Source organism: Triturus cristatus, chromosome 12 (genome assembly GCF_964204655.1).
Source record: "Triturus cristatus chromosome 12, aTriCri1.1, whole genome shotgun sequence".
Taxonomy (NCBI): domain Eukaryota; kingdom Metazoa; phylum Chordata; class Amphibia; order Caudata; family Salamandridae; genus Triturus; species Triturus cristatus.
Genome location: NC_140595.1, coordinates 44,858,135 through 44,883,476, shown reverse-complemented (window position 1 = coordinate 44,883,476; position 25,342 = coordinate 44,858,135). Strand labels below are relative to the sequence as shown.

Below are 25,342 nucleotides of genomic sequence, written 5' to 3'. Positions count from 1 at the left end.
ACTTTTTAAATTATTAGTTTGTTGGGAGGTGGCCAACTTTTCTGTATTTTGTCGTTGCTAAGTATAGTGCCACTCTTTGGGATCATTAGCTGTGGTGCAATACTGTATACAAGTACAACCTTGCAGACTTGAATAAACAGCTATTGCTTCAGAACAGGTGTTGGCAGGCTTTTTTTGTTGTAAAACATGGATGCAAAAATAAAAACAATCATATTGATGATATTTTATGATGCCTCCCACACTTGAATTGTTTTTTCATTATGAACATTTTAGGATTTTGTTGGATCTCTTTCATCAAAATCCCCACAAGGAACTTTCTTCAGCAGTGTTCTTGCCTCTTTTTTACAAAGCATTTTCCCCTTATTTCCCATTCCTAGAGATTACTTTAACACCTCATCCATGGTAGGTCCTCTATCAGTTACCACTGTACTCACATGTGTGAATGAATAACATTTATCAATGTTTGGATTGAATGCCCATATGTATTAATTTAATACATTTTGATCATTTTTTAACACACATTTTTTGTTTGACTAAATCTATTGTGACTTAGAATAATGTCTTCACCCCCCCCCCTTCCAACAAAGTAATATAGTTAAACTCCAGCAGTGGAACTGTTTTTTAAATTTTTTTTATTATCCTGAAAGGTCCCTTGAGGGATAGAGGGTTGCCCTATATTGATTCTGTAAGTTGATTCCAAGGGCTTTATGTTTTGGAACATTTTGCATGCTATATTCTACTCATATTTGAGACTTCTAGTGAAATCTGGGTGGCTATCTTACACTTCCTCTGAAGGGCCTATCACTCTTTACTAGGTTGGTAGGGATAATTTATAGTTAATTTACTGTCCCCTTATGGTATGGATTACTGACACTTTCTCAAGTAGGCAGATGCAAGACCTCTAAGTCTTGCGTAAGTAAACTGTAGAGCTCTCGCATAAGCCAAAAAGGACCTGTCAATCATGTAAGTTGATGGAGTGCCGCTCTCATGCAGAGCATCAGAGGCTCTTGCCTGTATGTAAGGGAACAATATACACCTTTCTAATTTACATATAGATAGAACGGGACCTATTTACTCTCACATAAATATAGAGGGCTAGCGATCATGTGCGTGGATGTTAAATCTCTCATTTTCATGTAAAAGGATCAAGATCAGTAGCTGTCATGCAAGAACGTTTCACAGCGATGTACGAGGATGGTAACCCGTAAGAGGATGGAAACATTTCACTTGTGTATTAAGATGGAAATCGTTCATTCTTTTGTAAGATGACGAGACCTCTCACTCACACAACAGGATCTCACATAATAGGTTGGAGATATTATGATCATTTATAAGAGGGGGAGACCTCACATGGAAGAGAATGGAGAGCTCTCATTAATGCAGAAGAGAATGAAAGTCTCATGGAGGAAGAGGAAGACCCCTCACAGAGGAGGATAGGAAACTTTAATATTCATGGAAATTAATGGAAACCTCACACTCTTGGAAAAGGATGTGAAACATTTAGATCATGTAAGAAAATGTAGGCCTTTCACTTATTGGTAGGATGAAACCTCGCTCATGCAAGAGGATGGGGAACCTTTCACTCTCAGTTGAAACCAAATCGCTCATATCTGCGCCCCTAGGGGACTTATCCTTTATCCTTCTCATTAAAGAGGATTTTGACCTCTTCATAAGACTGCCCGTGGAAAATGAAGCACTTCAATTTTCCTTATTTGCCATAACTGTAAACACTTAAAAACAGGCTACTCCATGACGTTACTTATATTACGAAACATCAACATTTTCCCCACCTCTTTCACTTGTATAAAGGGGAGAATACTTGGCACTCCTAAACCCTGGTTTGTGACACTTTTGAGCCAGAGCCTTAGTCGCAATTTACAAATTTCAGAAGCAAGGTCTGGAATGTGCCGGGGACACTCAGTATCTCCATTTCGAACAGTGTTGCTTCCATCCCTTCACACTGACAACCTAACGCATCATACCTAGATTCGGAAGATCCCAAAATTGACAAGAGGACCCTGATCAATCAGAGTATGCGCCAGTACAAACTGCACTGGTACTTCTCTGGAATGTGAGCTCAGCCCTTTCATTCTTCCACTCTCAGTTGAACCCGTGTTCCTGCCATCTAGCACCCCACTCAGGCACAGTTATGCTCTCCCTGAGTGCATCTGACCCATGTCTGACATTCTTGTACCTGTCACCAAATTCTATACTTCATCTCTGCAATCTTTCAACTTGTCCCATGCTCTCATACAGGGCTAACCTAAACTCTTCTGTCGTATCCATACTTTACTGGTAGACTTCTGTCAGCACCTGGTGACCGAATAGAGTACTTCAGCTCTCAACAAGGATCCTTAGTCAGTCAGTACTCTTGCAGTGTCACTGCATTCGTGTACCATGTGCACCAGTGTGTCTTGAACTCCTGCACCTAAGTCCAACTTCAAGCAGCCTTGAACTCTAGCACTCTGCTCCGGCCTCATGGCACCAGGAGCTAATCACAAAGATCTCGGCCCCAGCTCTGCACCGTGTCCAATGGTGCCTGACCCAGCATCCGCGGCCAATGCCTCTACTAGTTCTGCACCCAACTCTATCGCACTCTGTCCCTAAACTCCATCACCAGGGCCATTCAATCTGGAACTCTGTCCATTCTCTCTGTTGTGCCATTTACTGTTCTCTCCATACCATTCTCCCACTCACACACCATAGTTCTCACAGAGCCTTCCTAGGTTCTGGTAGGGGATTTGCTGCAGTGTATCTGTTTGTTCGTGATCCCTCTAATCTCACCCACACTCATTTCATTAACGCTGTTTGTTTAGCTTTGGCTCCCCGACCAGAGAAGGTTATGCTGGAACAGCGCCAGGGCACTTGGGATATTGCATTATGCAAATGAATCTCAGACTTCTGTATTCAGCATATTAAACAGTTTCTGAATTGTATTCTAAAGTTGGAAGTCAAATATGGCACACACGAATAGACCCGCTCTTTAAACGGCAAACACCATCGGTATGAGGGAAAAAAGGGAACAGAAAGCTAGAGCAAGGTTTCCTGTGACAGAAAGGGGTACTAATTTGTTTATTCTGGGACAGGGGAAAAACGTGAAAATTAGATATGACACAAATCTAGCAAGTTAGTGTTGTCAGAGAGGCAGGCTAGCTAGTAAGGGTATTCACACTGGACAGGGCAGAATCATGCCTAGTTGTGGCCCTAAATCCAGTGGATAGTACAGCTTGGCTACTGAGTTAATCACATACCGGGGCAGCACAACATGTGGCTTCTTTTAATCAAATGTGAGGCAGAGCATATAACATACCCTTCCTTGGCCTTTGTTTTTTCTGAGGCACAGGCCTGGTATTATTGTGCCAATTTCCCAATATGTACAGTCCCCCATAGTGGTCTCTTCAGATATGCAGCTATAGAGAAGAGTTCTATCACATGGGGCCTCAAAGATTCAGTACTAGTTACATTAACAGCTATCACTGGGCTACTGCCCTCAAAATGTTGACAAATCACTTGGTTTCACCCTTGATGAAAGCAAGGACTTGGCAAGCATGTCAATCATCTGAACTAAAGGTGCACCATTCCAACTCTCACCCCCACAAACATGACATATTTGAAACCAAACATCAAGCGGTGCAATTACGAGCCATATGGGCTTAGGTGTCTTCATGGGTCTCCAAGACTGGGACAATCCCCCATCTTCAATGACCTCAAAAGCAAAATCTGAATCAAAACTGTGACATGTCATTAACATCCAACAGAATCCTGAAGGAGGCAGCTAACTTTAGCAAAAAAAGACTTATCTTCTCAAATCTTTTATATAAAGGGATTTAGACCATTGCACTTTTACCAAGAAATAAAAGGGAAAAATAGAATCTTAATTTGGGTTTAGTGTTGCAAAGTAGAGAAACTGAGTGCCTGCGTAAGATGCACCTGAACCAGGCAAGACAAAAAGGAGATTAGTCTTCATTAGTTTGGCTGAGTTATTTTGGGACTTCTTGAAAGGAAACTCCAGATGTCTTCCCTCTGCATTTAATAAAAGACCATATATACGAGATCTCAATAGGCTTGTTATTAGTGTTTTTCCATCTGCTTCAGTACCATACACTCTTATGAAAAGCACTTTACATTGAATCTGTGCTGGTTCTGCAGCCAGATAAGGCCCTCCCTCACTCTTGTGACTTCTAAACATCAGCAGGGTTATGGGAGACAGATCACAGGATAGGTTTACAGCGTTGAAAAGAAATACATATGGCGGTGAAATGTAGACATGTGGTTTTGACAGTGGCCTGGTGCAATTTATTTGGCATAGAAGGGTGTAAACATGCAGAGTTTGTTCAATTGGGATCAGTCGGCCGGGGGCCTTGTAGAGAATGAAGAGTGTGGTATTGATGGTCTTTGAGTGACATCACCAGTGAGGTGGGCTGTTGGGTGTTGGTACTGTAGCAGAGGGGGAGAAGATGAGCAGCCATGTGAGAAAACATGTGTAAGCGTTTATTAGGCGCACAAGTGGTGACTATGGAATGCACTTTTTTTTCACTTCCATACAGCCAATGGAACCATAAACCCACGGATTCAACATCTACAGCACACATAAGGGAGACCTGTCACATTACTAACAGGGACAAGTAGCTTGCAAGTACATTTTTATTTTCTTTCTGAATCTCTGAATACTTGTAGATTTACACACACTAATAGCTCAGAGTCTGGAGTTACTGAAGCATTCATTTAGCAAAGTATGTTGTGGTAAATGACTAGTGTGAAATCTTCTCCTACCACCCAGGGCAGAAAGAAGTGATTTGCACTATGTAAGAATTTTATTTACTCACAACGCACGCCAGGCACGATCTACACTTTTTACCTGTGATGATTTATGATGCCCTCAAGATGGCTGCAGTGGTGGTCTTTGAAATGTTGCCTGGTAACAGGCTTCCATAACTGCATTTTCTTCTGGTGCTTCAGAGATACTGTAACTACAAACTTAGATACGCTGAGGGTGTGTGTCTAAACAGCCTTAGGGGAGATTTACAGTTTAGCAAGCAGCCCGTCCGTCTGCCAGGGTGGTAGAGGTCCTTTCCTCCGACACCCTGACTGACAACTGCCACCGATATTTGGAGATTACCTTCTGCCTAGCTCTGATCGCTATGCCTTTACAACAAATGCAATCACGGCAGGTCCTCTGATGGCACTGCATTTTAGGTGCGCGGTTGCCGTCCTTGGGGCAACCACGCACCAAGCTTTTTGGTTTTAAAAATAAAAACACAAAGTGGGAGTTTGGTATTGAAAAAGCTAAAACAAATAATCCTACACCCTTGTTTTCTCCCATCCATGTCGTGATCATTTTTCTTTGCATTTTCTGTCCGGGACTGCTAGCTTTTTCCTGGTGGTGACAGAGAAAAAACACAGACCGTCTGCTTGAATGAGGACAGGCTTTCTGATGTCCTTACTCTGACGGCCCGTGCTCGGTTGGTCTTTCTGAGTAAGCTATCTGACAGCAGAGAAAGCTAGAGCATCGCTGTTGGAAAAAGAATAGTCTGGCCGACTCATAATAGAGCGGGTGGACCGAGGGTTTGATGGGCGAGGATCTTCTCTAAGTTTGTTGCGGAGTACCCTATCTGCCAAACTCAAAATCACTCCTTTAGTGCATAACAGTTATATACAGAGCCAGCTTCCTACAACAGTCAACTCTGGAGAGTGCATGTTCTGGAGCCTGCTGATGGAGGCAAGGAACTTGACCTGTCCTGACTGGAGATGCATGCAAAGTCTTACATTTCTAAGGTGCAACTTTCCTCTTGTTTCCTTCTATAATCAATTTTTTAATACCATGTTCATGTACTGTTAGCAGAGGTTCCTTAGGTGGGAGAGGCATTCCATTAAAATAAAAAAAGGTATTGGGACAATAGCAAATACTCTCAAAACTAAGGGCACAGAATAGCTCTAACTTACCTCATATTCCTGGGACAGCTTCAGGTTATCGTTGGCTTTGAGATGTTCTGTGTGTTCCGCCAGTTCTGAAATGGGGATAGGTGGGTGGTTGAGCATACCTGTGGAGAAAACAAAGCAGTACATGCTGACAACCCCGCTCCAATGTTAGTTAAGCCTTGAAACAACTCACGCACTAGAAAGGAAAGTCTAGGAATGTGAGCTCTGCATTGCAAAGAGAGGTTAGCACAGACGTCAGGGCTCGAAATGATAGCCTGCAAGATCAAAAGGCAAATGAGGCTTCCCCAGAATGGCCCCTATGGTCAGCCAGAGAACTCCGCAGGTACCACCAACACAAAAGAGCCCCCATCTGGCCCCAAATCAAAACCAAAGCACTGCCAGAGGGAAACAAAGCAACGCAACATGGAGATGGCTGGATGGATGAAATGAATAGGAGATAGTAGAGAGAGGGGGCCACAATGGTGCCAAGTGACACTCTTTTCAGGGCAGTGCTAGAGTAAAAGAGATTCTCCCTTTTCTTGCACTTTAGATCTACTTGGTGCTTTACTCAACTCAAGGGGACATCCCTGATTCAGATGGCAAATGTGAGCTTGGATGAGGCATGTCCGAACCTGATGGATGCCTTTACATTTGGTTTTAATGTTAAATCACAGCTTTGAAGGAGTTTGTGGGAGGTGGTTCTACCCTACTGTAATATGATCCCAACTTTCTGTTCAAGGTTGATGCCCAACAAAGCCTCCTCCTTGTACCAGCTCATGATGAAGATAACTTCAGTCTAGCACATCCCTGTGCGTAGTGGCTGTTCTTGGATGAAGGGGCAGTTTATTTTACAGGGTGCTTGGCTGGCCATGGTAGAAGGCAGAAGATTAAGATGGCACTTAATATTATGAAGCATTCTGTGCAATCTTTAAAAAAAATTGAGGATGTGGAAGAAGAATCACTGTTTTAAATATATTTGAAACTGTTTTTGATTTTGTATTTTTACACCCTTGCTTCTCTAGAAACTATTTTCCCCATTACATTAACTTTCTCTGCTTTATTTGAATTCCACAACATCCTATGTGAATGGTTTCATGCATTTCTAATAGAATGTTACTGATTCTAACCTAATAAACCAAGCACTCCTTATGGACGGACACTCAATTGTGCATATTAACCTCCCCTGCTCCATGGATGGTTGTTTCAACTAAAACCTCACACATATAGACACGCACACGCATTCTCTCTTACATATATACTAGGATCGTCAGAAGCTCCAGTGGAATGACACATTTATGTTTCTTTATTACAGCATTATTACAGTGTCATACAGCCTTACGAGTCCCTATTATGTAGACAAGTGACAATCAGATACATCCAATGGTTGCTTGTACCTGGTCAGTATGCTGTTGCAAACAATTGGTATGCTGGGTTCGTTTTTGTAGATTCAGTAGTCACCATTATAAAACTGGTGTTAAAGTTTTGGACATACACAGAAAGAATGTCTTTGTATAGCACATCTGGAATGAGCGAACTTGCTTAGCCCGTCATAGGCACATGATCAGAAATAGTCATCTGAATAATTTTGTAGACTGGTAGAGCGCATGCTCAGAGAGATTCAATTGCTGTGGGCCCGAAATTAGTAGATCTTCCTGAACAAGTAGATCTTCAGACCTCGTCAAATATGGCGGAAATTTTAGGAGTTGTAGAGATTGAGAAAAAGAGGCTAAGAAGTTACAACTTTGAACATTTAGGCCCTTATTATCAGTTGTCCATTTAGCCTGACTGGACCAGTAATAGGTGTAGCAGGTCCTAATAGGATTACAGGTAACGTGGGAACATTGCATTCTGAGTTTTTCCCACTTTCACCTCTCTTGCTAAAAACAGGCAAAATGCCAGGGTTAAAATCTGAATGAAATGGAGAAAACCATGCAGGAATCCCTGCAGTTTCAAAAATTTTATTTTCCATTGACCCGTAGTTGGAAGTAGTTCTTCCAGACGTACTCGTAATTAAGAACTTCCAGTGGTGTAATAATCTATTGATCATGCACAGGGACTTGAATGGCATTCTTTCCCTATATATTATCCAGTGAAGAGTCTTCAATGGCGGTGTGATGTTATCAAAATAATCAAGGAGGCCAACAATAAACTGGGATGCTTGGCTTTTGTCTTTCTAATGTTTTGAAATAACTTTGTTGGCAGTGCCCAAGAAAATGGCTTTGCAATAGCATGGGGAGGAGGGCATTAAAAGATCTGGCTTCAATGCAATCAGTTAAATCTTTAAGAGCGGATGCCTTTTTGATGAGGTTTAAGTGGGACATAAAAGAGAGGCCTTGTATGTATGTGCTATTTCTTTAGTGCAAAGTCTAGCCAATAGACAGCAGACTCATTACCAGTGAAATGCCATTAATTTTTATGTAACCAGAATCATATATTTCAATGGAATCCTTGTCATGTCTAACCACTGAGCATCATATTCTTAAGCGACGTGACACTTTTGTATTCAAAGGTAACCTATTGGACCTTAAACAGTGTGACCATGTCCCAGCTAACACATCATGTGGAATGACACGCACATGTATTTAAAAAAATCTCATACGCTTCTTTAGAATGTGACTTATTTTAGTTTACGTCATCTTGATCATTCTTTGGACGGTCACTAAATCTGTATCCAACTTCTTCATGTCTCAGGCTTCAAATCATTCGACTAAGTGTCACTGAAGCGTCAGGAACTGCCTCACATTCTTTAATGTTGGGGTTACGTCTGAGTCTTGTGCATATGACCATCATTGGTCTTGTGCCAAAAATGGGGTATCACGTATTCCATGATTAATAGCCTCACACATCTTCCCAAATATTTGACTTTACATTCGTTCATTCACACATCACACGCTTCAAACTCTTCAATTAACAAACTTGAAATTGTTCTGAGCAAGAGTTCCTACACTTGAGGAGAGCATGACTAAGAATGATGATGTGAGTTAAATGTAGCAGCTCTTAAACTATTGATTGATCTTGGGAAATTGCAGCTATTTCTAAAAAAAAAAAAAAAAAAAAAACTAGGTCAGATACTCAGTCTATGTACTTTAAACCTGCTAGGCTTGCAGTGACTTCTCCTAACCCAGTAGGAAAGTCACAAAAGTTTATTGCGATGCATAGTAGTGAGACACATAGGTTTACGCTCTAAAGCTACTCTTAAGGTAATCTTGATTTCGTAAATATTCAGGTTTTGGGTAGACTATCTGGAAGCTAAGTAATGAGGTTGATGACAGCTGGATGGAAGCAGAGTGCTAACGGCGATGACAACATGAGATAAAATGTACAAATAAACTCTACAACATTGCCTTACATGGACAATGTTAACTAATTTACAGTGTCGAGAATAAAGTACCTCACAACACAGCTAGGGAATATAGATAAATGAAGAACCACAGAGTGCTAAATTGAACATGAGGCTCAAAAGAGAATGCCTTGGAGAAAATGTATTTAAAAAACCTCCTGAAAATACTAAAATGGCCTCAAAGAGAACTTCACAAGCAGTGGATAGATGTATACATCTTGCAAATAGCCACATATTTCTGACTCCTACCCACAAACCTTTAAAGACCTCTTCTTCACCAACAGGTCTGTCATCCAAAAGTCTTTCTCACATACCCTTCAAGGGACAATCAAAAACTTTACTTTATAGATTATTCCCAGATTCTGCCATAACAGGCACCACATTCACAAAGAAACCTTTGATCAATCATCACCCAACAAAAGCTCCCATGACACACCATCCAGATTTTTAACTCCAGACATCTAAAACAACTTTATATTTAACTACTAGGAGAGCTGCAAAGTTGCCAACCACTGTGTAACCAAAAACGTATTGACTTCTACACCCTAAGAAGCAGGTAGTAGTATTCTCCAGCACAAAAGAAAGAGACTATCAACGGTGTCTCTGGAACACCCACAAACACCAACAAAATTTAAGTTCTAAGTCAAATATGCTTTTAGAAAATAGTCCCAAAACCGTAGTTTTATTTTTATTTTTTATAAGATGTGCTTGTCTCTTCCGAACTCTCCAAGGCAACAGTTCTGCAAAAAAAACATCCACACAATAGAACATGTAGCCGAGCAGCAGTTGATAATACAGTAAACAATGGTCGCAAGAGGAAACTGTATGTATTCCAACTGGATACAGTGAACTCTTTTCCAATTGTCTTTTTTTGCATCAGAAAATAGAGTAGAACCTCTGAAAACCTGTGCTTTCAGTCCAGAAAGAGACCTTTCTAGCATCAAAAGCCTAAAAGTGATTCCCATCATCATTCTAGTCTTCAAATAACAATCCCAATCAATCATCTGTGTAAAAAAAAGTCAATTAATAACACTCTGAGAGGCTAGCCAACCAGTGCAGCAATGGGATGGTACCAAATGTGTTTGCCCCTAGTCCACACTCTCCAAAGGATTCTTCAAAGAAACAACAATCCTCTGTATGCAAATTTGACCAACAACAGGTCTCCAAAGCAACCCCTCCGGACGAATTCCTAGCCACGGTAACACTTCATATTTTTAAAACTGGCTCATGCTTTACTTTCCAAGCAAACAGAAGCTTAAGTTCAACACATCCTCCAAGGAAAGATGTTTTGCACCCAAAAACAGGTTTCAAAGATACCATAGAAAAGACTGTCAAAATGCCTATAAATATTGACCAGCCAGCAGATAATGTACCGTTAAATGTCTCGTCAAGCAAGGTTCATGTTCTAACAATACGTATGTTATCTCCAAGGAGGTTTCTTTGGAACCCAGCAATGACTATAAATCCTCGATCCATAGCAAGACTGTTGTCACACAGTTCCAGATGACCTTAGTAAACCTCTGCAACAAGCTGTCAAACAGTAACCCCCATTGAGTGGTTTGCTAGAGAGAAGTTGCAATGGATCTCCTTCCCAAGAGTCAGGTAACGTCCAGAAACCCGAGCAGAAGCCATCAACATATCACTATGGCAACTGTTTGGCACAGATCTATTCAAACAACTAAGTGGGCCCTGTCAGGTGGTGGCAATTTCGGATCAGTGCTATATCTGTAATCATAAAACAACAGGGTTAGGTGGATGAGGCAGTGTCCTGAGACACCGCTTGATAATGGAAAAGGGCAGCCATTTAAAATTTCGAGCCCCGATGGGAGTCTTGTGGCAAGCGGTGCTAGTGAGAGCAGCGGTGGCAGCAGTGATGGCAGTTCATGGTCAGCCCACCAGAATAAGTAGCACAGAGATGGCAAGCAAGCGAGACATCAGTTTTACAGCATGCTTTGGCTTTAGTTCCCCTGCCCTATACCTGGGCCGTTGAACACTCGGTCCCTGCCCCCCACCCTCCTCTGTTCCTCCTATATCATGCCAAAATGATACCTACATCTGATTTGGACTATGTTCTGCTCAGTGATTCCCCTAACACTTGCGATTCTATGAACTGAAACAAAACATAAAAATGGTAGACAGACTGCCAAAACAAGGACACTGCTCTGTTATTCTCATAGGCAGGTGAAGGCCGCATGCTCATCTAGCAATTCGCCAACCGTTGACCTTTTCTGGGTTCGGATAGAGCAATACATATGCTATATCTTTTTATGCAGGATAACACTAAACATATACGTTTGGGGCAATAGTACATACCGCGCCTACAACCTCAAAGAATTTAAGCTCTTCATTCTGTGTTCCCACAGGTAAGTTGCTGGGCGTCTGCACAATTTTACTACAAGCTTAGAGGTGTCCTAAAGTAACTGGCCACAGAATCTAGACTCCACTTGAAGTAATTTTTGGTTCCTGGCAAAGGGTGCCTTGGAAAGTAGTACTGCACAATCAGCAGACTTCCACACTGGGATAGTTTCTCTGTTTCAAGTAACTGTAAAGGCTTCAGCAAGTGTTTCAATAATAAAAATATGAAGGGGTAGTGACAGAGCGTCCGACATGGACCCTGAGACTCTATGCACCTCATTATAAAGTTACTCGGAATTTCGCTAGTGTTGCACCACCTATAGACCCTGCATGACTTCTTCTAGAGAAAGGCAAGCTAGGCAGTTCCCCCACAACTCCACCTGCAAGGCAGAGCCATATTGTCAGTACAAAAAGCAAAAGAAGCTGCCACAGTCATAGTTAAAAGGGGGGCTAGGGGCATAGCAAATTATTACGCGACTTAGAGTAGCAGGGTTTTTTAACCAGACTTGAGAATTTGCTACCTCTGGTCTCAAACAGAGCATCTTTAATCTGCTATCAACAGTAACCCAGCCATATGTGTACACACGTCATATATTTACATTCAACTTTTAACAGGCTAAGATTTTGGCAAGAGTATATATGAACTGGTTCCTTACCACAGCTACATGAGCTACATTTAAACAAATTGCAAGGGGGAAACTTTAGTAGATATTACATTTTAGCACAATAGGCATTGGCCTCTATTTCAGCCAACAAATGGCTCCATGCAGCCAATGGACATCTTATTAAAATCCCACCTCTAAAAAAAAGAATTGGTCCCAGGGAAAGTTAGAGGGGCATCCTCCCAGAGCAATGGCTCTCGGTGGATGGGCTGAGGGCTAAATCGACCTGCCTTTGGACTAAGAGCTCCTTTGTAATTCTTCTAAACTGTAAAACTGTTCAGATCCATGACAGACACATTGATGGCATTGAGAGGGAGTGAGATGATAAACACCGAGACCAGAATCACATACCCATAGGAACAAACAGAGAGAAGATGAATAATAGAGCAAAAGCTCAACAAAGACAACAAAAATAAACTGAAATAATAATTAAAAACAGAAGCAGGAAAATGAACCAATAGGAACAAAAACAGACTGGAACTAACTTTCCAAGCCAAACTCAGGGTCACTGAGGGGGCTGCTGAGACCAGAATCTGCAAAGAACAGTAAAAAAAATAAAGAAATAAAAAATACAACAACGGCTATCACAACTAAAAAATAGTCATGAGACAAAAAAATTAAAATAACATAAATTTTGGAGGAACAGAAATGTTTGTCATCCTTTTTGGAAGTATTTCGATAGGGGTGCTGAGATAGGGAGCAAGATAAGGTGGGCCCAGGAGAGATGTATAGGATGCCATTCTATGTACAGTCTGAACATTCCTCTGCTAGGCCCCACTCCACTGAATCACAACATTAACACAGCTTTTTACTAATACTATACATCTATACAGAGTAGGTGGTATACTGGATTTCATGCTAATTAAAAATGCTTAAAAAATATAGAGCCCAATCTCCAATATTTCACTTGGGGCTCTTTGTTGCATTAAGGCCTTGTGGAGATTGAAAAACAAAGTCCCTTATTAATCCACTATCTTTGCCATGACACACTTTGGGCCGGCCATAGCACCACGCAGGAGGCAAGATCGCTTAAGGCCAAAGCACAATGAAAGTGCTTTTTCAACCAATGGAAGGAGAAAAACAGTAAAGCACTCTAGTGAAGTTAAAGTGGCGGTCACGTTATTTTGGAATTAAAATCGTTCTGACTTTCCTGTCTGTTTATTGCCCATATTGAAACTTTTTACATCATTCACCCTAACCATATGAAGTAGAGGTCCTTTTACTTCCTGCTCGTAGCTCTTTCTTCATCGTACTCTTTGTTTTACTCTCCAGGTCCCTCTCGGTGTTCTTCCACAACAACCTTTCTCTTGTTCTTTTTATCCATAGGGACCTGCTCCTTTCTGTTCTTCCCTTCAAACTGACTGACATGCTACCTGCTCTGGACATTGTACATCCAGCAACTAAGACAATGGATCCTCACTGTTAAAGCTGAGGGGTCACACTGACATTCCATCTCTCTCCATCCTGCATTGTGCTGAACAGATCCCTCAATCTTCTCCTCAAAGAGACTGCTGCACTCTCTACCAAAATTACATTTTGGTTTGGATTTGTCACATATCTCTTAGTTTGGCTTTATCCATCCACAGGCCCAGATAAGCTCCTATCAAATATTGTATTATCCCAATTTTACAGTAAGCTGGTCGTGGTTACTCTCTGCAGTGTGGTAACTATTAAACATTGTCTTATGGCACCATTACAGGAAACCAGTTACTTTCCTGCAACGTTGATTTTGTATCTTGAAGCACTACTGGATTCACAGGCTAGGCATTAATTCTGCATTTTGTTGATTGGGTCCAGAAACTTGTCTTGCCTAAAATCTCTCTGTCTCTGGGCTTTGACCATGGCCATTTGACCATTGATAACTAGGACGTTGAGAGTAAGCTCACAGTGCCTCCATATTCAGATTAATTTGTTTTGTGCCATAGTAAGTGATTTTCTGAAAATCTGGCACGTATTCAGCTTTGCTGACCCTAAATTCAAAAGGAAACAGTAACTTGCTTGTAATAATAGTTTTGAAGATCGACGCTATTCTAGATTCATAAGCGATGCATTATCCCCTCATTTATTTTGTACTTGATAATACATTTAGCTAACTCTTATTATGGGTGTGAACTGTGTAAAGTCAAAAGATTCATGATAACAGTTGACAGTAAGCCTATTGAATCACACCATATTATTGACATCTTTACACTCTATTTTCCGCCATCCAGTTTGAAAGCGCTGTTCCGACCAAGATAGAAAGTTAGATCATTTTTTTTTTGCATCAACTCAACCTTGAAACTGGTTTTCTTAAAGCAACAAAATACATTTCCACCAAAATATGCCAGATGCAAAGGATTGAAAATGCACTGGAAATTTAACATTGACTGACCATGAACATCACACAAATTTTAGACACAGGTCCTACATAATGACAGTAAAAGGAGAAGTTGCTGTTTCTGTGTTTTTTTTAATTGTTTCCATTTTGGTGATAGACTATCTTTTAGTTTGAGCATGCAGTCAGAAAAACTAAACAGCAGGGATCCGTGGTCACCAATTGACATATAGGAAAAGATGAATCTGCTGGAATTTAAAACAGTTCAATTAGCCCTGAGGGCCTTCCAGACACTCTTCTGGCAGAGGTGTCCCCTCAATAAATAGCAAGGGCATTGGTGGGAATGTGGCTCTGAGCAATGCAAAGCATAGGCTGTCTCTTGGTGTATTGTCTGCCACTCTCTGAACAGACAGACCTGGGTGAATCACAAGTAAGAACAGGACCAGTGAAGTCTTAGACAGCTAATTTACTTAATGGGGTCCTGATACAGTAGTCTGATTTGCGACAGGCATATGCTACACACTCAGATTGGAAGCATATTACACGGCTGATTAGTCAGTTCAGTGCTCTTTGAAATTACATTTCCTCCAGTTCCACCACAGATACCACGAGTGGCGAATGAGACTGATGCGTATAACGCTGACAGGGGAGCGTCTGCGATAGTTTTCACATCCACCTTAAATGTTGGTAGTTTAATACTAAAAACCACTGTGTTATCAGATTATCTAACCTTACAGTAGGGTCAAGTCAGAGACCCAGAATACAAGGAATCTGAACTTGGCTGATCTGGTTATTAGTCACCTAAAGCTGCAACAAATATGTAGGATCAATATTTGGAAGGCTCACAAACCAGCCCCACTGACTTGTTGTGCTGTTGAGTGGAAGAGAGTTACCAAAGTGTCATCAAACAACACGTTTTTCAACTTCTGTTCATGTGGTACTGCACTAGATGGTACATCTGCTGGGTACCGGTGCGGGTTATGCGTCTGCAAGAGTACATGAATCTCATACGCATACAAGTCTGCAACAGAAGTCACTCTTCAACAATCAGGTCATTCATTATTTCTTGGAGGATGTGATGCACCTTCACCCACTTCTTCACACCGCCCTCCCCCTCTTCCATGAAATTTAGATATGGCCTCAAGGTGGTTAGTGTGACTGCCTCTTGAGGCTCTCTGTTCAGCAGCTTTACAGTTGCTGATATTTAAAGTGCTTTTCTTGGTGGCCATCATTTGCCTTTACAGAGTAAGTCCAGGACCGGACATTTAAGCAAGCCCACTAACAAGTATGTAGATCATTAAAGGGTAGTATTAAATACCCACCAAATGTTATTGCACTTTTTCATATAAATTAAAGTGGTATATTGCCTGGTTTTCTCAATCATACAACCTCTGTACAGAAAGGGTGTTGCATATTGTAGATGCCAGAAGGGCATTATACTATTATATCGATAAAAATTTAACTTGTATACCAAACACAGCAACTTGCGTCTCACATGCGCCACAGATGCTGGGAAAGCCAGTGGCAAAGTTACCGATCACTGAATGAATTGTTCAAGCTATTCAGTTATGTTCCTTTCTTGCACAAAAGACGGTTCGAATACAGCACACGTCATCTGGGGAAAGAAACAACTTCAATTGCTTTTATTGGAAATGTTTCCTTGGCTGACACATCAGTGGTGGCTACAAGGTCATCTGTTCATACGTTCACTAAGCATTCTTGTATTGATGAATAAGCATGCTAAGACGTAACTAGCTACCACATCAGACCTACTGTTCCAAGGGAAGTACTGCTGTATAATCAGTGCATCGCGTGTGAATCTACAGTAGGTCCATAGCAGGGTTTTGCAACTGGACTGGATTCAAATTAATCTCACCTGCCTCCATGGTTAAGTGGAAAATTGCAACCCTATCTGCTGCAGACCATATTTATTTCTTTCCTAGATATTACCAAAATAGAATCAAAATATGGCGATTACACTGTGGGACTTTGTGCTCATGATTAACATCATCCTGAGTTATTTAAACGTCATCTATTTTGGATGCTTGAAGATTTATCCACATGATTTCATGAGCCCAACCAACAGATGCTGGAATCACACACCAGTGTGGACCACAAATAGGTTTACGTTACAAAATCTTGCACCTGTCCTTTCTGATCATTACATTGGGTTTGTCAAAGTCTGTCTCGATGACGCCAACAGAGAGAGATTGTGGTCAAAGAGAGTGGGAGGGATTTGAAGTTGGACAGCACCCATCAGGGAGGCGGGGGAAGGTAGGCACTGCCGACATTAAACCTGTGAGGATCTGCTCATATACTCCATCCTTACCACATGGTAGCATAAGCCTACGGTTACCTGGTGTCTGGAAGTTGATGCGTCTCATCTCAACGGGGTCGGTTGGGTGATGGGGTGTGACCTCAGCGTTGTTCAGGAGACACTTCGTCCTGGGCTCAGAGTTTTTCCGTTTGCTTGGAAGAAATACCAAAGAATAAATAGACCATTTTAGCCAGGGGATAATTCGTTGGGAAAGTGACATCTACACTTTACCTAATTTAGTACCTAATTGACAGGGTGATGTGACATTCTTCGATCACACCACAATTCTAGTAGAAACTATGATTTTAGACACTAGAGCGAATCAGAAACAAAAGGACAGAATGGACAGTATAGACCATGCAGAATCCTTACACGGGCCCAGTGAGTGAGTGGTAGAAGATCAGCGAGAGATTTCCTTTAGTTCGACAATGACTACTTAAGTTTGGGTTCTGGTTGTAAACATTTGGTGTTGACTTGAGTCAAACCCTTTCACAAATCATATTTGAGGAATTTACCAGTCTGACCCTTTTGCAAGATCACGGTAGGTATGGAAACCAGTGGCATTTGAAACAAATGCTTCCTGCTATCCCAAGGTGTATCTTGCAGTAGACAGCGTTGCCTAGATGGTGATTTGTCTCAAAAGGTAGCCACAGTTATACCATTATTTTTTTCCAGTAGGCAGCCAAGTATATGACTGTCTCTCTCATAGCTGTCCAAGACAGCTAGACCTGACTCTAGCTTCCAGGGTTCACCATGACTAAACCAGGAACTCTCTCTTCAGGAATAGTGATGGCTAAGTTACAGTCCGTCTTCCAGAGAACAATCATGAATAGAGAAACGTCTATCACTGGTGGCAGCCATGACTAGACAAACTTTTATCACCCAGGCAACAGCTCACAGGAGACAACTAGGACAAGAGCACGGTCTGTCCCAGATGTGACGTCCATGGACAGAACCAGACTTCATCTCACAGACGTCAGCCTAGACTAACTGTTGTCTTCATCACAAGGCACGCATGGCTGGCACGTGGACTTTCTCTCTGAGTGCAACCAAAGTCTGGACCATGAATATCTTTTAAACAAAGGACAGACGTGACTAGATCTAAGTTTGTTTTTACAGAGGACAGCAGTCTGTTTCATAGAGTAAAACCCTGGTTAAGTTAAACTAACTCACAGAAAATGGCCCAGGCTAGAATAGGCTCTAGTCTGCAGAGGAACTCAACAACTAAGACAACCATGGCATGCCAGCATGCTTTCTGCCTCTGATGCACGCTACGGAGCCTTCTTACCAGTTTGTGGCATTTCTGTAAATATCGGGTATTATCCATACCAGAAATAATGGCCATACATGTATCCACCTGCTGAAGTATAAAAGGCCAAGGTGGCAATGGTGGGATTCAAACTGGTCACCAGCGGGTCGCCCCAGATGTCTGCATCAGACACTTAACTTGTAAAGTGATCTTGTTGACAATAAGTAGGAACTCCAACTGAAAGCTAGTTATGCAAGACAAGCGTCACTGAATGCATTACTGGAAATTAAGATCGATCCCTCGATGCGATCTCCACTATTTATTTCTACCACCGCCACCCAGGATGGGCCATTACTGGACAATATGTACCAGCCACCTGCCCCTCATGTTCCCCCACAGACATATCTTGTCCCATCTCTAAGGTTAGATACTGCCTGTACGGAGAACATGTAGCTTACTAGCATGATTAATATCAGCTCCCACACTTTCGCCACACTTGACCACAGTAAGTCACCATCTTTTCACACAGTGACGCTGGCAAGGTGACAGCAAGACTGTGGCTGTTCTTACCTGTCTGGTTTGCTGTCCAGCAGAAGCAGGAAAGAAAAGAAAGAAGAACATGCATAAATTACGGTTGATAAACTGAACAAGTGGGGAACAAGAAACTATGGCACGTCTTGCAAGGCATAGAGCCAAGACAGGCCTTATCTGTGAAGGACAGCTAATGCACCCTGTGAAACAGGCTTGCAAGCTTCTTACTGCCAGCCTAAGCAAAGAATGAAAACATGAACGGCCACAGTCAGCTAGAAGTACAGGTTTTATGTTGCGCAGATCAAATTCATCCTGTCCTGTTTTAACTTGGTACTCTGGTGCCTGCAGTTTTACAGTTAGAAAAATAAATCAGGGATGCAAGTTTGGAATGCAAAAAAAAGAAATCTAGATGAGAAATGTGACAAACTGAGATCTCTGCAGAAACCAGGACAGCATATTGTACAATAATAGGCTTGCACCTGCACGTCACCAGGTTGGGGGCTTCATCCTCAGAAATGATGGCAAAACTTCAATACAGAAAAGAACACGTCTGCTGTAGAGTAATAGGCAAAAGATACGAGACACATCTCACAATATTCAGGTCTCACACCGCCCCAAACATCCACATGCATCCAACTTTAGTACCTGAAGGCTGCGCTTAACACATAAATAGATACCCTCTTTGTAATCTGCATGCTGTCCATAACCTATTCCAGTATCACCCCACTGCTGTAATCCGCTCACCACTTCAAACTGTCTTTGCGGTAGCCCTTGCATGCGCACAGAGTTACTCATTGTACCTAAACTGCCCTCAGCAGACCCAAAGAGCCTCTTGCGTGCCATCAGGGTGCAGCTCTTACTTTTTATAGAGAAGGATTGCGATGACAATGCAGATGATGAAGACCACAGCAAGCACTGGCCCAATGACCCAGATCAGCCCTTCCTCCCCATCAATGATTGGCTGAGGGTCCGGATCGTCAAGCTGGATGGGATCAGAGTATGGACTGGCTGCATACATCCTCTGGATGGAAAAGAGAGGAAGAAATCAAAAACAGCAGCTTATAAAGTGGCTAAGTGTTGCTAAATCATCCTCAGATCAGCCTTCTTCTAGCCAACATAATCTGTTTATAGCCAAACATAATCAATCCTAGACTCTGGAGGTAGAAATTAGATCTGCCCTGTTGTCTCCAGAAGAGAGGAGTGTACCGTGACTTCATCAAGGAGGAATATGATTTGTCCCTGTGTCACTATCGGACACTAATCTAATCTGATCTGGGGAATCTATCAGGCAAAAGATACGACTTACCCATGATGATACTTTGATAGCTGAAGACTTCCAGAGTCCTGTGCGGTGCATTATTCCAACATCTAGTGGTTAGGGCCAGAGAACCGGTTGATTGTTTATCAATAAGAATGATGGGGACATTAAGCATAGGCCCACGATGACCTCCTATTCCATGTTTGGAATGTAAGATATTAATTGTCCTTGGTATGCACTTATTTGCATCTTAATTCCTTTATACAGATTGTAACTCTTTATACCTTCATTTGTTTGTTCACCACTCCTCTTCAGCGGAGGAAAGGAGAGTGTCATTTGAATCTAAAAAAGTCTCAAGATGTAGAATTATTGTTTAGGTAAGTAACTTGTTTCTTCTGCAGCAAAACCTTTTTCTAAATTCCCATTCTGTTCATTGCTTATGTAGCCATATTCCACCTATGTAAGTTGGTGTGAAGTGTGTGTAGTAGCAATAAAATGTTTAAAACTGTTTTTCTTACTACTGCTTCCTATCTCGACTGAAAACGTACCCAGTGGTATTTGGTAAGAGCGTGCATAGAGACCATGTAGCAACTCTTCAAACATTAGCTAAGAAAACATTACTAATGACAACCATAGAGGTGCCTATAGACCAGAGAAATATTAGCGTGTGCTATATAGGTTTAGCTGTTATTATGTTTGTGTTTTAAGCTTCATTTATAACATTTTCCCTGCCAAGGAGCAACATAACTGAATTGTTTGTAGTGTACATTTGTCAATAGTAGTCTTGATTATGGACATCCCCAATATTTGTGAAGCATGATGACAGTAAGTTGTTGACATTGGCAGTGGAAAACCACTGGCAAATGAGTCATTTGATTGTTATACAAATGGAAAGGTATAACAGTCTTTACTATATGTTTTGGAAGTGTCCTCAAGGTAACCTCATTCTGATGTCTGAAAGATTGTGTTAACAACACGAGTGCCTGTATTTCATTGACCGTGGGTAAATATGCGACAGCTCTTAAAAAGCATCCTCTGAGTAAGATGTTTCAAAGATTCTTTGCACATTATTCAAAAGGAGGTAACATTAACGCGCTTACCACTGTATTGAAATTCCAGGTGGCTTGTGGTGTACAGAGTGGTACACCACTTGCCATTTCACTCCTTAAGAAAAAGCAGAAATGTCTAGGATGGTAAAGAGTGGCCTCTTTAGGGAACCATTGGTACACCCTATAGCTTCTACTTCAAATGTGATAGAAGTGTTACTTGAGTGACTGTCAAGTAGATGAAGTAAGTACAAAAGGCATCAGTAGATTGCCCTGCTGTTTGTTAGTTTGGCACAGTTGAATAAAATTTAGCCAGATAGCATGTCCAAATTATCAGGCTGTGCACTTCTATAACAATGTTCATTTATTTGGATAGCAATTTTAACAGATGAAGTTTTAAGACTTCAGGAGCCATGGTTCCAGGTTCAATGAGTGTGTCTCTGGCTGTTTGATTTTGCCGTCTGGCTTTATTAGTTAATGGGGAAGTGCAGGTTTTTTATGATAGTATAATATGGGTATATCCATCTGGTGTTAGTGCCATGGCTACTGAGCCCATGTTGTTAGTAATAAGGTCATGTGCGACTTCCTGCATTTGTTCAATTCCTGTAAGATTAGTGGGTTTGAGGGGATTTGGTTGGAAGGTGCAGGCAAAGATCTGTGGCCAACTCGTTGGCAGGGCGTTTCCATCTGAAAGCAGATGATTGGTCCCTGGATGCAGAATTGTATTGTTTAGGCTTGATGTAAATAGGTAGTACTCTGACATTATTTTCTCTTGGAAGGTATAAAGCAATTGTTTAAGCACAGCACTGCTGTGCTTTAGTCTGTGAAAGAGTGGACCACTTTTCCCTCACATGAGTGAGGAATGCTTTCAAAGACAGATGTTTTGTCTTGAGCTCTAACACTATCATATGTTGTTTAGCTTCTTTTGGTGTTTAACAGCCCATACATTAAGGTTGTTCAAGTAACCCATGTAAGAGGCATCTGTGGGGACAGCCATAATCGGGATTAGATCTGTAAACATGAAATTAATTGTCACATTGTTAGGGTTATACTAGTGCAGAGCTTCTACTGTTCCACGTACAGACACAAGTTTGTTCCAATTGTCTAATGACGTGCCTACTGATCTCAGAGCTAGCCTTGAACTGGCCTCATGTGTGCATGGGCATAGAGGATGAGATGAAATCAAGAAGTCATCTGTCCTCCCGGTTATAGACTGTGATGTCTACTATAGAGAATGTGGTTCTGAACAGCCAGAATTCTCTGTCATTTGGCATTGAGATTGCTTTTTTCGATCGGTCTCTGTTCCCAGAAAGGTTTTCTGAGGGTTTGGCTTTGAAGATGACTTCTGTAGATTGACTGTGAAGCATAACTGATATACCAGTTGAACAACTTCGTTCATTCTCTGGTATTATTAAAATAAACTGCAGTTTACCAGCTTGGGTACCCTTATATAGCTTCTCATCTAAGATATTTGTCCACCTTGTCTAAACATTTTGTAAATATTCTTTGTGATGACTTAATTCCAAACAGCAGGACTTTGAATCGATAATATTTGGCATGTACCACAGATAACGGGCTCTTGCAACACCTTCAATGCCCTGGGCATTCTCTAGGCCTAATTCTTTGCAGGTAGTGGTCTTGACTGGAAATAGTCCTTCAAGGCACTTTCACTGTTGTAAACCTTTTGGCCATAGTTCAAACTCCATCCGCTTTAAGGGAGATTAGTCTTGTCTTCGCTCTAGTACCATTACAAAAGTAATGTCCTTAGTATGTTTAGACAGCCTTTCAGAAATGTGCTTCATTCTCTTGGATTTATCTGTTTTGATGTCAGTAGATGTTGAAGTATGGCTTGCGGTTTTGTAATTATGTTTTAGACTCTGTAACCTTGTCAGCGGCGGCATTGAATATTTAAGATTTTTCAGTATGGACTATGCTGAGAACTGAAGAAGGTGGAGGCACAATTTCTGTTTCCTCCTCCTTTTGCTCCTTTCAATCAGACGAAGGTTCCCCCTCTGTGTAAGGCGTGTTATGCATGCACACTTTGTGCAGGTCAACCAATAGGTATAAATGCCAACATCAAAGGTAGAACCTAAAAGGTGTTCTGCCCATTTAGAATTTAAAGAAAATCCATATAAACATCACAGAAAAAAAACAAAACTTAATTATAAACAAGCTGGTTTTAACCATTGGTCAAAGTTGTTTGTGATTTTGCAGGGGATGAAAAAAAAATAGCATCAAGGTTTTTGTCCCTCTTTGGTGCGCTGGCCTTTTCTTCCTGTCCCGTGCTGGCTACTGCTCCACCATGTTGAAAAGATTAACTTCATTATCCATTTGCGTACACGCTTCCGAACCCAGTGGTGGAAAATAACATCTGAAGACTATGGTCACTCAGTAGGGCATGGTGTGATTAGGGTTGACATCATCATGAGCCTTACTGACGCCTCCCATGGTCAATGCCCAAAATAAAAAAGGTTTTGCTTTTTCAACGTTGTTTCAGATCAAACCACTAGATAGTAGAACAAGGCATAGCTTATAAATCTTGAATAGGGTCATCTTGCAAAAATCTCGCTTGTCCCTGCATATCCATCAGACATAAATCTTATCTGTTTCTCTCCATCACAAAAGAGTCCTGACTTCACGTCCTATTTACAGGTAAAGAGTGTTGAATGAGTTAAGAAGGGCTGAAATTATTTGGTAGCCAACTAATGGAAAAAAGTAAGAAACTGAAGGATGGTGAAAGGAAAGGGGTGATGCGAGGAAGGTAGATGAAGGAAGAAAGGTGCTAGCTTTAAGGCAAAAAAAGGTAAGTGAAGAAAGAAAGGGGGCGAAGGGAGGTTGGCAGAGTAAAGAAGGGAGGCAAAACAAGGAATGTGGGAAAAGGAAGACGGTGAAAGAAGACAATGCCAATTGAAGGCAGGCAAAGGAGCTAAGTCAAAGGAATAATGGAGAGTGACGAAAGAGGATGAAAGAAGGAATAAGTAACTAAGTAGAAATGGAGAAAGGATATAGGGAAAAGATGGTTGCAGGAAAAAAGGGTGCATGAGAAGAAGAGAGCAGAAAGGAGGAAATATCTGAATAGAAGAAGTACAAGTGCTGAAGGAAGTGAAGAAAGGAAGCAAAAGGAAGGAAGGAAAAATGGTGGAATAATTGAAGCATAGAAAGAGGGAAGAGCACAATAAGAAATTGAACAAAACAGAAATAAGGGGTAGAAAGGAAGAGTGGGGCAAACAATGTCTGTAGAGTAAAAAGGGCATAGAGGAATGAGAGAAGATGACAAGGTGCTATTGATGAACCAACAACAAGAATGATAACCTCAACAGTGTAAACTTACATTCTCCGCACTCTCCAGCACTGCCAAGATAAAGAACACATAGCGCTGTCCGACCTCTAGGGCTTTGTTCAGGTACCCATCATGCTGTTTCATGTCCCCCAGTGTGAAATGCGGCGGCAGCTTTCGGAAGCGGGCAGCAATGTATGGTTTTGCAGTATCTAAGTGCCGTGAATGTCGAAGACTTCGGCGTTGGAGTCTTCCAATATCCTGGATCAGCTTGAAAAGGAACAAAATTGAGCTTAATCGGTAAGTTCCATCGGAATGCTTCTAGGGTAAGGGTAATAAGAGTGTGCAGCCAAAGGGAAATAGACTGCCAAAAAGAAACTGGGAACATAGAGATGCAAAGAACGTAATAGCAATATCATCATGGAAAAACAGAGAAGACAATACAGAAATTAATACAACTATGGAAATGCTGTGCATGCTACAGAGAAACCAACAATACCGCTGACTCAATGGGAGCATAACAGAGGAAACGGTCATCATGGAGACATCAGACAACCATATAAATGTGTGACCACCATCACATTTATGTGGTATGACCGTGTAGAACCTCAACAGGCCGTACATGGGTAAAAATAGCAACTTCACACAGTCAATCATGTAGAAACTCTGACCAGAAATCAACACTACCATGGAGAAGGTAGAATTCCACTATGTGACCAACACAAACATGGAGATACATGGAATACCTGTAATAACTCCAAACTACCACAATGAAATCTGGAACATCACAGACAAAAAATGTAGCACCATCATTGAGAAATTAGCAAATCTGCAGAAAATTCAACACAACCATGGAGAAATAGGCAAAACTTTATAGACAAGGTTATTTAACTGTACCTAAATTCAAACCTAGCAAGGAAAAACCATGAATTCCAAAAAGAACCAAACACTAACATTGAGAAACAAGACACTCTACAAAGAATCAGAGACCAACTTCGAGAAACTAGGGACCCCAGAGATAAACCAGGACACCACAGAGAAACCAGCAATACCACTGTGAAACCAGGAGCTACA

General features: G+C 41.4%; 1 protein-coding gene across 7 annotated transcripts in view; it reads right to left on the bottom strand.

Moving 5' to 3' along the window:
• Positions 1-25,342, bottom strand: part of PTPRS (protein tyrosine phosphatase receptor type S) — a 455,981-nt gene that overhangs the window by 39,737 nt on the left and 390,902 nt on the right. For 5 of the 7 annotated variants that reach the window (XM_085637322.1, XM_085637321.1, XM_085637325.1 and 2 more), the window contains 5 exons: positions 24,323-24,538; positions 19,548-19,708; positions 16,947-17,059; positions 12,762-12,809; positions 5,944-6,041 (listed from right to left, as the gene is read on the bottom strand). In XM_085637322.1, coding sequence (XP_085493448.1) covers positions 5,944-6,041; positions 12,762-12,809; positions 16,947-17,059; positions 19,548-19,708; positions 24,323-24,538 — 636 coding nt within the window. The remainder of the gene's footprint in view (positions 1-5,943; positions 6,042-12,761; positions 12,810-16,946; positions 17,060-19,547; positions 19,709-24,322; positions 24,539-25,342) is intronic. The other 2 variants (XM_085637326.1, XM_085637327.1) reach the window with 1 other exon arrangement.